Source organism: Somniosus microcephalus, chromosome 1 (genome assembly GCF_052327205.1).
Source record: "Somniosus microcephalus isolate GS21.2 chromosome 1, FLI_Smic_1.0, whole genome shotgun sequence".
NCBI lineage: Eukaryota > Metazoa > Chordata > Chondrichthyes > Squaliformes > Somniosidae > Somniosus > Somniosus microcephalus.
In genome coordinates, this window is record NC_140987.1 from 430,462,551 (window position 1) to 430,476,227 (window position 13,677).

The 13,677-nt window shown below is 47.7% G+C and overlaps 1 protein-coding gene across 1 annotated transcript in view; it reads right to left on the reverse strand.

Moving 5' to 3' along the window:
• LOC147125282 (uncharacterized protein CXorf65 homolog) overlaps positions 1–5,088 on the reverse strand; it is a 29,861-nt gene extending 24,773 nt beyond the window's left edge. Inside the window, exon 1 of the mRNA XM_085993733.1 lies at positions 5,067–5,088. Within this exon, the coding sequence (XP_085849859.1) occupies positions 5,067–5,088 (22 nt within the window). The remainder of the gene's footprint in view (positions 1–5,066) is intronic.
• Positions 5,089–13,677: the final 8,589 nt, after the last annotated feature.

Consider the following 13,677-nt stretch of genomic DNA (forward strand, 5'->3'; position numbering starts at 1 on the left):
GAATGTTCATCATGTGCATAATGGTATTATTACCCATTTTTAATATTACATTTCTAAATCATCTCTTTACTCTCCCACAGGTCCATGAAGAGCCCCCACCCACTGTCCAGGAGGAAGAGAAAGACGACTCCTCAGAGGAACCTCCAGCCTCTGAGGGTGCACTGTCACCAGACCTATGTGCACCCAGCACCAGCGCAGATATACACACCTCGGTGGGTCCCATGGGAGATAGAGTAGTGTTGTCACCTGGTGTCACAACCGAGCAAGAGCAGATGGTGTTGACAGGGACAGCAGTGGAGACTCCTCGCCAGAGGGCACAGGACACTCCCAGCTCTGCTCAGCTGCATGCAGACGTTCAGCCTCGAGGGCCATCGAGAAAGAGGGCGATCCTGGAGGTGCAGCAAGAAGTGCAGGAGGCTCTGACAGATTTTGCGGCCGCGATGTCTGCAAATGTGCAGAGAATGGAGGAGTCCATCTCCAATATTAGTACTACCGTGCCGCAGGCGATGGGGACGGTAGGTTCTTCCATGGAAAGGATGGCCACCTGCATGGAGCAGCTAATGCACCAGTCACAGGAGCACATGCTGCCTATGGAGAACAGATGGCAGAGACTCATGGACCTCCTGTCTAAGAGGGATGTCAACGTAGACTTGGGTCCTCATGGTCCCACTGCTGTTCAGCAAGGTGCTCTCTGGCTCCTTGCTAGCAGAGAAGCGGGCGGCCCATAAGAGGGATGATGGTGAGAGGGGAAATAACAACAGAAAATGCTGGAAAAACTCAGCAGGCCAGGCAACATCCGTAGAGAGAAAATAGAGTCAACGTTTCGGGTGAAAACCTTTGAAATGAAATAGATTAAGAGGCCAGGCTGGGAGGGAACAAAAGAGAAGAGACATTAAGAGGTATTCAAAATGAGACGAGGTGGTGATAGGACTAGTGGAGACAAAAGACGGCTCTAGATTAGGTGTGAAATGCGCTGGCAGAATGGAAGACAGCTGCCATGTGGGAGACAGAGAAAAAAAAAGAAAGGGAGGGGGGGAAAGGCCAAAACAAAGGTGTGGATAAAAAATATAAGTAAAAATGTAATAGGGGCCGAGGTTATGATCTGAAATTATTGAACTCGATATTGAGTCCGGAAGGCTGTAAAGTGCCTAATCGGAAGATGAGGTGCTGTTCCTCGAGTTTACGGTGAGCTTCCGTGGAACAATGCAAGAGGCCGAGGACGGTGAGGTCCGAGTGGGAATGGGGCGGAGAATTAAAGTGACGGGTGACCGGAAGCTCGGGGTCACCCTTACGGACTGAACGGAGCTGTTCCGCAAAGCGGTCACCCAATCTGCATTTGGTCTCCCCAATGTAGAGGAGACCACATCATGAGCAGCGAATACAGTAGACTAGATTGCAAGAAGTGCAAGTAAATCGCTGTTTCACCTGGAAGGGGTGTTTGGGGCCCTGAACAGTGGGAAGGGGGGAGGTATAAGGGCAGGTGTTACATCTCCTGCGCTTGCACGGAAAGGTGCCAGGTGAAGGGGAAGGGGTGCTGGGGGTGATAGAGGAGTGGACTAGGGTGAGAGGGGAATTGGACGTGCGGGCTCCTCTTAAAATGCTCACACTTCTCCCCCATTGCCTCCCCCTCAGTCAGAGCCCCAGATGCTTCATCGGGTCGCGATGGCCGAGTCTGCCCTTGCACAGTCGCAGGAGCAGCAGACTTTGGTGGATCCATCACAGGTTCCAAAACCCAGAGGACGTCTGCCACAGGTGTCAATGCAGTCGCAGCAGGGAAGTGAGCAGGCCGCCTCTACCTCTGCTGAAGCCACAGGGGTTGCACCTCGTAGAAGTACGCGTAAACAAAAAATGACACAGACATAGACATAGATGCTCATGGGTAAGCATTTGGGTGTTTAAAGAAGTGTTTTTGTTAAGGTTCCATTACTCTTATGTCACATATGAAACTATTTATTTTCACTACTTTCCGGTCATGCCCATTTTTGTATGCTACTTTGGAAGTGGCTTAGTGAGTTGGAGTGAATGATGAGACATAACGTTACTTCCAGCAATGGGGGTCAGTGTGAAAGGAATGGCTTGGTGATTGTAGGGATGCTTTATGGTGTTGCTGGGGGAGGAACCTGGCTCAGCATGTGGCAGCCATATGGGTGTAATGCAGGAAGTTAAGTAAATCTGGCCACGATGAGGCCATCTCTGGCCTCCTAGGCAGCAATGTGCTCCGGTGCTGCTGGCATCTGGACAGCAGGTTCCTCCTGCTCCTCCTCCTTGTCTTCCAGCTGATGTTCCTCCTCCTCCTCCTCTGAAGTGGCTGTGCGCTCTGCGCTTTGCTCCTCGTGCAGCACTAATCCTCATTGCTGCGCTATGTTGTGCAGCGCACAGCAGACAACGATGATTCTGGAGAACCTGGCTGGTGCCTACTGACGGGCTCCTCCAGATCTGTCAAGGCATCTGAAGCTCATTTTCAGCATGCCTATTGCCTGCTCTATGACACATCTGGTGGACATGTGGCTTTCATTATATCTCTCCTCAGCCTCAGTACTTGGCCTCCTCAAGGGTGTCATGAGCCACGGCTTCAGTGGATAGCCCTTGTCTCCAAGCAGCCAGCCAATAAGTGTGTTTGGAGGTGCAAAGAGCTGATGGAGGGTGGACTGACGCAGGGTGAAAGAGTCATGGCAGCTGCCAGGGAATTTGGCACACATGACAGAAAACAAAGAGTAGGGATAAATGGGTCTTTTTCAGGATGGCAGGCTGTGACTAGTGGGGTACCACAAGGATCGGTGCTTGGGCCCCAGCTATTCACAATCTATATCAATGATTTGGATGAGGGGACTAAATGTAACATTTCCAAATTTGCTAATGATACAAAGCTAGGTGGCAGCATCAGAGGATGTGAAGAGGCTTCAAGGGGATCTCGACAGGCTCAGTGAGCGGGCGCGAACATGGCAGATGGAATATAATGTGGATAAATGTGAAGTTATCCACTTTGGTAGAAAAAACAGAAAGGCAGAGTATTTCCTAAATGGTGAAAGATTGGGGAATGCAGATGCTCAAAGGGATCTGGGTGTCCTTGTACATGAGTCACTGAAAGTGAATGTGCAGGTGCAGCCTTCATTACAAAAAGATTTGAGTACAGGAGTAAAGAAGTCTTACTCCAGTTATATAGGGCCTTGGTGAGACCACACCTGGAATATCGTGTACAATTTTGGTCTCCTTACCCAAGGAAAAATACACTTGCCATAGAGGGAGTGCAATAAAGGTTCGTGAGATTGATTCCTGGGATGGCAGGACTGTTGTATGAGAAGAGATTGAGTAAGCTAGGCCTGTAATTCTCTTGAATTCAGAAGAATGAGAGGGGACCTCATTGAAGCATACAAAATTATTACAGGGCTTAATAGGATGGATGCTAGGAGAATGTTTCCCTTGGCTGGGGAGTCTAGAACCAGGGGCCACAGCCTCAAGATAAAGGGTAGGCCATTCAGGACTGAGATGAGAAGAAATTTCTTCACACAGAGGGTGGTGAATCTTTGGAATTCTGTACCTGGAGGCTCAATCATTGGGTATATTCAAAACAGAAGTCGATAGATTTCTGACTAGTAAGGGCATCAAGGGATATGGCGATAGGGCCGGTGAATGGAGTTGATGCAGAAGATCAGCCATGGTCTCATTGAATGGCGGAGCAGGCTCGAAGGGCCGAATGGCCTACTCCTGCTCATATTTCTTATGTTCTTATGCATGATGATCTTCCTTTGTTGCAGACCAGCTGCACATTGAGGGAGTGGAAGCCCTTGTGGTTGACAAACACTCCTGGTTGATGATGGGGTGTCTTGATGGCCATGTGTGAGCAGTCGATGATACCCTGCACCCATGGGAAGCCAGCCAGAGCGGCAAAGCCCAGCGCGCTCACTAACACTCGCATCGTCAGTGGTAAAGTTGATATAATTGGCTGACTTGTCAAAGAGGGCATCAGTGACCTGTGTGATGCAGCAGTGGGCGGCCGACTGCGAGATGCCGCAAATATCTGCTGCAGATCCCTGGAAGGAGCCTGAGGCAAAGAAGTTGAGGGCACTGGTGACTTTGACAGCCACTGGTAAGGCATGTCCACCAGCTCCTCTGGGCTGCTGGGCTTGCTCCAGCAAGTTGCAAATGTCTGCGATGATAGTCTGAGCCTCCTTTGGCACTGCTGCTCAGTCATGTTGAGGAAGCTCATCCTCTGCCTGTATACCCTGTGTTGGGGGTATCGCCTCCGGCGCGGTGCAGCCCTGCGCTGATGCCCTCTGTCCTGCGGAGCATTAGGTCATTAAGGAGAAGGTTGTTGCTGCTGCTGGTGTGCCTGCTGCTGCTGGTGTTGGGGCTCATCCTGGTCTGACTCTGAGGACCAAGGTGGGACAGTGTAAATGGCACCCATGCTGATGGAATAGATGGCAGGTCAAGTAGAGATTAGAGCAGCAATCTGTCAATGTTGTGATAGTTAGTAGCAATGAGGTGAGAGTGGCTTCCAAAGTTTCAGAAAAGACTTGCAAACTGTAAACACCTAAATCTGTGCTCAAAATGCACTCAGTAAGAGCGTTTCCCTTAGGCAAGAAAGCAGGTGTGATGTGGGAGTATTTATTGTGCTTTCCAAGCTCTGCAGTAATGACCTCGATCAATGGCCACTGAGCTTCTGCCTCAGCTTGATAGACATGATTCCCATGGCCATCCAGTGAAATTCAAAAGGTCTGGTTAACAAACACTGTTAAGGATCTGGCAACAAGGTATTAATGAGCTAAGTTAAGTTGCCCGCCTCTGCTGTTCAGGTCCGTGCCACGCTGGCAAACGCACCCGAGTTAAAGGTGCGAGGAGACGGGACGACAGCGGGTTTCCGACGTGCTCCCACTTTTTGTGACTTTTACTCCCGACCCGCCTCCAATCCCACACGCACGGCAGCATGAAAATTCCGGCCAGGGTCTGTGCTTTGATCTCTGCCCACAAGGCCTTCCCTACGGATGCCCTTGGAGTTGCCACTCGCTCAATGGTGGCCTGCAGGTTTCTGAAGCCCTCACACACTGTGGCAGAAATATCAAGGTTACCTTTCTGCAGAGTCTCCAACATACTATGCAGGGAGTACTGAACATTCTCAGACAACTACATGAAGCACTTCTGGCCATTAATAAGCTCCACTCTCTCCACTTGAAATCAATGGAAATGGGGTGCATACAGTCGATCTGCTACTGGTGGAAAAGGTGAAAATTCACCTCTATAGGTTGGCATGAAGTTGCCAAGCTGTCCTTTCCCCTCAATTATCTCTACTTGAAATGATCTCAGGGCTACTTCCTCATGTCCAGACAGTCTGTTCAGGTCAGAAGTGCTGCCATTAGCCCCTGTCATTCACCTGTAGTTCTGAATAGATTCCTTCTTTAAAGCCAGCCAAACATACAGCTATTAGTATTTTGAAGAGCAGAGAGTGCCAGCCCCTTCCTTGGGTCACAGAACTTTATTCTCATCTGCTGCCACAAACCTATGTACGAGGGAAACAGGGTTGACTTGATAAGCCACGGCCTGCCATGCTTAATGCACATTGTGGTGCAGAGCGGGTGTCTCTCTCAGCCACAAGTATGACTATGCTCCTCTGCCACAGCTCTTCCACCATCTACAAGGCACAAGTAAGGAGAGTGATGGAATACTCTCCACTTGCCTAGATGAGTGCAGCTCCAACAACACTCAAGAAGCTCGACACCATCCAGGACAAAGCAGTCCGCTTGATCGGCACCCCATCCACCACCTTAAACATTCACTCCCTCCACCACTGTGGCTGCAGTATGTACCATCTAGTGCTCCTACACTTGCTTAGAAATCTGTTACAGCTCTAACTTTTTCCAGTTCTGATGAAGGGTCATTGACCTGAAACTGTTTCTCTCTCCACAGATGCTGACCTGCTGAGTATTTCCAGCATTTTCTGTTTTTATTACACCTTTTTAGCAGAAACTTAACAATAACATAGGTGAGATCAGCACCTCTTAACTGGACCAGCCACATAAATACTGTGGCTACAAGAGCAGGTCAGAGGCTAGGTATTCTGCGGCGAGCGTCTCACCTCATGACTCCCCAAACCTTTCCGCCATCTACAAGGCACAAGTAAGGAGAGTGATGGAATACTCTCCATTTGCCTGGATGAGTGCAGCACCAACAACACTCAAGAAGCTCGACACCATCCAGGACAAAGCAGCCCGCTTGATTGTCACCCCATCCACCACCTTAAACATTCACTCCCTTCACCACCGGCGTACCGTGGCTGCAGTGTGAATCATCTACAAGATGCACTGCAGCAACTCGCCAAGGCTTCTTCGGCAGCACCTCCCAAACCCGCGACCTCTTCCACCTAGAAGGACAAGGGCAGCAGGCGCCTGGGAACACCACCACCTCCAAGTTACACACCATCCTGACTTAGTATATCGCCGATCCTTCATTGTCGCTGGGTCAAAATGCCGGAACTCCCTCCCTAACAGCACTGTGGGAGTAGCTTCACCACACGGACTGCAGCGGTTCAAGAAGGCGGCTCACCACCACCTTCTCAAGGGCAATTAGGGCTGGGCAATAAATGATGGCCTTGCCAGTGACGTCTACATCCCATAAACGAATTTAAAAAAAGAACATCCAAGTTTTCTTCATCAAAGGAGGCAAGTCTGGGCATCTCATTGCCCATCTTCCACTGTTGACTTTGTCAAGTTCCTGCAGCCAATAAAACGCTGTTGGTTTGAAATGGGAACAGCCGCCCTTAAGAGCTGCTACTCTCTGAATATCCTTATGACAAACACGCAGGGAACTTATTCCAATGATATGTCTGAGCTGATCTCACTAAATTCCATCAGTTTAGCCACCCATTCCAGGATACAGAATTCCTGGCATCCTTTCAGCCAGACCGCTGTACTCCCATCTTCCCCCTCATATCAGCCTATAACTCTCTTTCTGTGGAGTGGGACCTAGAGTTGATGGGGTGAAGCGGTTCTCTTGTAGGGGCCTCCAAGAAGTTGGTCCAGATCGCTTGATACTTTCCAAGTATTGGGTGGAAGCTGTACATCATTTGCTCCCACTGACACATATACCATAGCTGCTTTCCCAACATATTTGTGATGTGATGGGTTTTAACCGTAGCAGAGCACCTTCTCACTGACAGCAGTTAAAATTGTTCTCATCTTTAGCTTCTGAGGTGAGTGACACCGGGGCTAAAAGGGTTCAATTATGAGGACAGGTTGCATAGACTAGACTTGTATTCCCTGGAGTATCGAAGATTAAAGTGTGATATGGAACCAAGGCGGGTAATTTTGAATGGCGGAGCAGGCTTGAGGTGCTGAATGGCCTACTCCTATTCCTATGTACCTAGACTGTACGTTGGTGGGGGGGGGGCGGCGAGGCTGGGAAGGAAGCTCAATTTAGGAAAGGAGGTTAAGAAGAAGAATTTTAATTGTTAGAGAGTTAGATTGACTTTGCTTTCCACTGGTATTTAAGGGGAGATATTCTACTCCAGTAATCCTGTCACATCCCAGTGTGCATCAGGACCACCAATATCACCACTCACATTATCCCCTTAATTTATTGTGAGGAAATGTGGGCAATACTCTAGTGATAAATACTGGTTATTATTACTGGTTATAATTACTCTCCGAAGGTCTTAAAGATCTGATTAATTTTTATCTACTACCTGGATGCTGAATATTCAGTTTTTCCTCCATGTAGTGCAGGAAATTTATGAGACAACAGTTAGGGTTAGCAAGAAAATGCTGGCCATCTGGAATCAGAAAAACAAAACGTCAAAATAAATGCCTGATTATACAGCAACAATAAAAAGAGCCCTTTAATAAATTAAAACTCATTCACAAATGCCCCAATTTTAACTCAGGGCAGAAATTGGGCGGGCTGCAAGCTGCCAGGGCACTTCCGGTGTGGGCTCCAGACAATTTTAACTCCTGGGCCTCATCGGAATTTGATGGGCAGCAGAATCGGGCAGCCCACCCACACGAGGCAACTTCTGGCGCGCCTCCTTAGGCCTACTTAAAGCGAGGTCACATCCCCTGCTTGGATTTATCAGTGAAGAACTCTGGAAGACCTCTCAGAAAGACTGATGAGTCATAGAGCTGCCTCCTTATTCTCTGAATGTCCTAGTCAAGGAAGTGAGGGCCAGAAAGGTTCAGCTCTTCCCCAAAACCCATAAGGACATGCCCATGGCAAGGATGAAGCCGGGCTGGACAGAGCTGGCTGTCGGGTTTTGTGTCACCAGCATCACCCTCAGAACCTGGATTCAATGCAGGAAGTGGTTCAATGATCTCACTAGAGCAGCAAGGATGAGTACAGCCGCTCAGCTCTCCACCTCTCTCTCAACAGAACCTCACAACACTCCTCTCACTCACTGCCTCACCACACTCAACAATTCCCTCTGCTCCACTATACCCATCAATATACAATCACTAGGGCACACTAAAACACCTCACTTCCTCATTGCAAACACACTCACCTCTCTTCACACCACACACTAACACCATTCTCTTCTCACATACTATCACTTGCACAACCGCCAACTACTCCCATCACTACTTCTTCCCTTCACATTACACACATTTCCCTTTACATTAATCGCCTCCCCATCCTCATTCCAACATTTTCTTGCTAACACTGACTGTGGGCTCACAATTTTCCACCAATCACTAACTCTCATCCTCTTTATTGTTTTTTGGCTTTCCCATTTAATTTATTAACATTTTTAGGTTTCTTTCTCCTACCATTGGAATTAGACTGATTATTTCTATTTTCACTTGTACTCCTTAGAATTTGCAGGTGTCCTCTTGCACCTTCGGTAACTACTCCTGCATCTGTTCCTGGGACTAGGGACAGGGTCGCTGGCTAAGGCTTGGAAGCTAAGCAGAGCTAAGCAGAGCCAGGCAGAGCCAGGCCTGGTTAGTACTTGGAGGGGTGACCATCAGGGAAGACCAGGTGCAGAAGGTCACGGAAGGAGCCCCAAGAAAGGGCGGTTGGTGAGAAGGTCACGGAAGGAGCCCCGAGAGGGGTGGCTGGTGAGCAGGCCCGGGCGTTGGGCTGAAGATTGTCGGACAGGAGGAATGGTGGAAATGGAATGGCGGTGCGCACAGACACAGCGGCTTTGCTTCGCCCAGGACGGTGCTATTTACATTTAATGTTATTTGTACTGGACTCATGGGAGCTTGCAAGATCACATTTCGTTGTACTTGTGCATTGTACAATGACAATAAAGCTGAATTATTATTATTATCTAGTTTAAACAGTCCCCACCTATTATCTATCCTGCCTGCCTGCTAACGCCTCTACCGCCTTCTTGTTTAGGTGGAGCCCATCAGATTCATAAAGCCTTTCCAAAAGGTGCTCCACTCTTTGAGGAACCGAAAACCTGATTCCCTACAGCAAATACTTAGCCACGCATTGGTTCGCCTGATTACCCTCCGTCTCTCCTCACTAGCACGTGGCATGGGTTGTATTTCAGAAAATACTGCACTGGAGGTCCTTGCCTTAAGCTTCCTTCCTAATCACCTAAATTTAGTGTGAAAGACGTCTGGTCTACTTCTACCTGTGTTATTCGTTCTCACATGGACAACAATAATTGGTTCCTCACCTGCTCCCTCCAGCACTTTGTCAAAGACGTCAGATCCTCAACACGTGCAACCATTTGTTTTCTGGGTCTGGTTTGCACAGAATTCTATCTGTGAACCAAAGAAAAAAATCAAATGCCCTAATACCACAACTTGTCTGCTCCTCTCTCTCTTTTTGCCTCCTTCCCCAACAGGCTGCTGGATTGCCTTAGTACATGGTACATCCTCACCTGACACAGCTGTGCCTTGAGTCTCCACATTATCCGTTGGAGAGCACCAGGCATGCCTCCTAATGTCCCAATACCTGACCACAACTTCCAGGCCCCTTACTAACAGAGACCCACCCTCCTCCTCCATGTAGCGAGGACTCCTCTCCTACTCTGAGCCCCAAGTGTGGTCCTCTCATCTATAAAAACTTCTCCCTCACTAATACTTTGATGCGTGGCCAGTCGCTCACCAAGACCGACCACCTGAGCCTTGAGTTGCTGCCGATGAACTCCTCACTAACCTGGGCCTGGAAGGCAAACATCTCACAACCACCGCAATGCACAAAAGTGTTCCTTCCTCGAGCAACTTTAAATTTTTAAAAGTTTCTCCAAGTCGTATCAAAGTTTCTCTTTTTATCCATCAAGGGTCCCACTCCTGTCCTCCAAGGGCTCATTCGCCTGAAGCTGTTGGCACTTTCTGGAGGTGTCCGGGTTACTTCACTGCCACCCGGCACTGGGCTTTGACCATTCACAGGTAGCACTGTCTACTGTCATTATGGTAGCAGGTTTCAACACCTGATCTGACCCTGTCTCTCAGACAAAGAAGCCATAGAATGCCCCAGTGGTACTGTGCTTCTTGTTTTGCTGTTACAGTCTTTCACACTATACTAACTCAAGATGTGCAGGATGTGCTGTATACCCTATGTAACCCTATGTATAACTCTGCTGAACTGGCAATTTTGCACAGCTTTGGCATTGGTTGTGGCACTCTTTGGTAAAGGCAGCGCTGTATTGTTAGCACTGCACGCCAGTTATATTGTAACTCTAGCTGGAGTGCAGCTCAGTTTTTAAACTTCATTCCCATGAACAGAATTGAATTGTTACAATAGGAAAGAGCTTTCTTCTATCATTAGAAACCTCACTGGCATCAGGTGGGAGCCTCATTAATCTATGCAAATTGGGGGTCGTCCGACGTAAACCGATGCAATTTTGAAGGCCTAGTGGGCGGAACGTGCACTGCAGAGGCTCCGCTTGGTAAAATCTGGTGCTCAAGAGGAAGAGGCCACAACAAGGCAAGTCTACAGAGATTTTTTGTGGGCCCAGGAGATACAGGAAGTTCTCCACCGGGCTCCACAGTACTGCCCAACAACCCCCCGCCCCTCCTCCCCCCCACCCCCCATCCATCCCCCAGATCTACAAATGGTCCCCTCTGGCCTAGCTTTCAAAGCTTTTCTTGTACGCCAAGATTCTGCAGTGCCTGCTTATTCATCACGTTAAATTGTGTGCCTGTCATTTGAAATGTAAGTGATGTGTTTTCTCTCTACAGACATGCACGAGGCAAGATCAGCTCACCTCCATACTTGATGTAGATGAACATATCCTTCTGCCAAGTCTCCTCTGTGGGGTCAAATTTCTGTCTCCTTCTCTGTGTCAATCTGACCTCAAAAGCTTTGTGACATCAAGCAGACTAATGAAGTCACTGGATAAGAAATACAGGATTTTAGCAGGTTGGATAAGAAACAAGTGCAAGGCCATGCAACAGTTCTCTCAAACACTTTATGCAGGGTTCCTCCAAGTATACAGAATGAAAGAATTGAGCATTCATTGAGTAATATAGGCCAGAAAGGTCCCTTGCTCAGTGCTGAATTAGCCAGTGGCAGTAGCAGTGTTACAATTGGAATAAAAACAGAAAATGTTGGAAACACTCAGCAGGTCAGGGACAAGTCGATGGCTCAGGTATTGAACCCTCCCTTGGAATTGAATTGGCCTCACCGCCCTTAGCGTCAGTTCCTTCTAGTGAGCATTGTCTGCTGGAAAGCAGTGTTGTTTTAATCAATCAAGAGGAAATTCGTCATTTACTAAAATTATTGCATTTTTGTCAACCAAATTCAAATTAGGAGGACATTTCCGAAGACTGAAACTAAAATTGAAATTCAAGATAGTGACAAGGCGCAAACTAAAATTTAAATTACTTCTAGAGCTCAAACAATACCGATCAGAAAATTAAATATATTCAAGAAGGAGTTGGATATATTTCTTAAGGCTAAAGGGATCAAGGGATATGGGGAGAAGGCAGGGACAGGGTACTGAATTTGGATGATCAGCCATGATCTCATTGAATGGCGGAGCAGGCTCGAGGAGCCGAATGGCCTACTCCTGCTCCTATCTTCTATGTTTCTATGTTTCTACAATGTTTGGAACCTTGAAGCGAATGAATAAAGTCAAGCACTAACAGATATTAAGCATCATGGATATCATGCAGGGGTTTTTTTGTATGTTTTTCATGGCAGCTTTCAGAGTCAGGAGATAACAAGCAGGACGTCCAGATGGTGGAGAAAGGGTAAGGAATGTGCAGGAGGAGAGGAGGGAGTGATTGCTGGGGGGGAGGGGGAGGGGTGGGGGGCAAGAGGGAATTGGGTTACAAGCCCAATTACATTAAATCTGCAATGCATTAGAATTGTCATTAATATGAGACCTACGCTGTAAGCTGGGACCTATAACATTGACTTGCCAGAGTACTGATCTTCAGCCATAAGTACTGATCTACTTGCCCAGCTGGCAATCTTCTAACTGTTACATGCTCTGTTACAGTATTATTTGCTACTTCAATGTTCAGGGCTATATCATCCCAGCTGAAATCCAGGATCCTCCTTGTACAGCCCATTCCAAAAGCATCTTCTGCTTCTGCACCTCCATCAGGGTCCAGCTCACAGCACCATTTGGGAGGTCAACTGTATACCAGCTTCATACACTCTAGTTTTCACGTCACATGATATATTTCTGCTGCTGGTCACAGCCGTTTGAGTTGAATGTTTTAGCAAGGGAACTGCTTACCTAGTTTGCCTTCCCCGCCGCGTGCAGTATAGTTCGAACTGATGGAACTCCTGTCTGAATTCTACAGTCCAGAGGGACAGTTAATGGCCGATCATCTTTGGTAAACAAGTAAACAAACATGAAAAATAAAGGAGGCAAACACAAGCCCCTTAAGAGTCAAATTACACAAAAATAACCAACACCCCGAATGTTAACCTCGTTCAGGTATTGAACAAGCCATTGTGTATTTCCAGTCTTTTGATGAGACATTAAGCAGAGGGCCCCCGTCTGCCCTCGCAGAAGCATGTTACAGATCCCATGGCACTATTCAAAGAAGGCAGGGTAATTCTCCCAGAGCCCTGGCCAACGTTTATCCCTCAACCAACATTGGTAAAAAACAAGAAACAGATTATCTCTGTTAGATCCGTGTATCTTAATGTTTGTCCTTCATTAATCAGACAAAGACTGCAGGGAACGATTCAACAGGTGTTTACTGAATGAGGGTTCAAACTGCAACTGACTGTACAGATCACTGCTCAGGGTTTATATACAGGTGTGGTCACTGCCGGTACTACAGGATACAGGAGCTGTAAAAAGTAGTTCTCCCCCTTAAAGGTACATACATTACAATTCCTCCCCTTTTAGATTAACAGTACCATAACACTCATTTAACAATTAAATATCAAACTAATTACAATTAACACTTTTAACATGCAACATTAACTGAAAATAGTCTATTTATAAATTCAGTCTTTGGGGAGGCTTCCTGATTCTTTCTGGATAACGCCTTTCCCGAGTGTCTCGCTCTTGGTGTGGAGGCGATTCTAACACCCTGTCGTCAGTTGATTCATCAGCTTCCAATGCTATTGTTTCTGAGGTAGATGCGACCTGTACGTCGGGTTCCTCACCAGGTACGTATGGCCGAGACATGGGGTTGACTCGTTCCTGTGACTCTAGGATCTGGTCAGCATGGCATCTCACAATGTTCTCCCCAACATCCACTGTGTACATTAGTGGCCCCTGCTGTGTGCATATCGTTCCTGGTTGCCATTTCTCTGTTCGGTAGT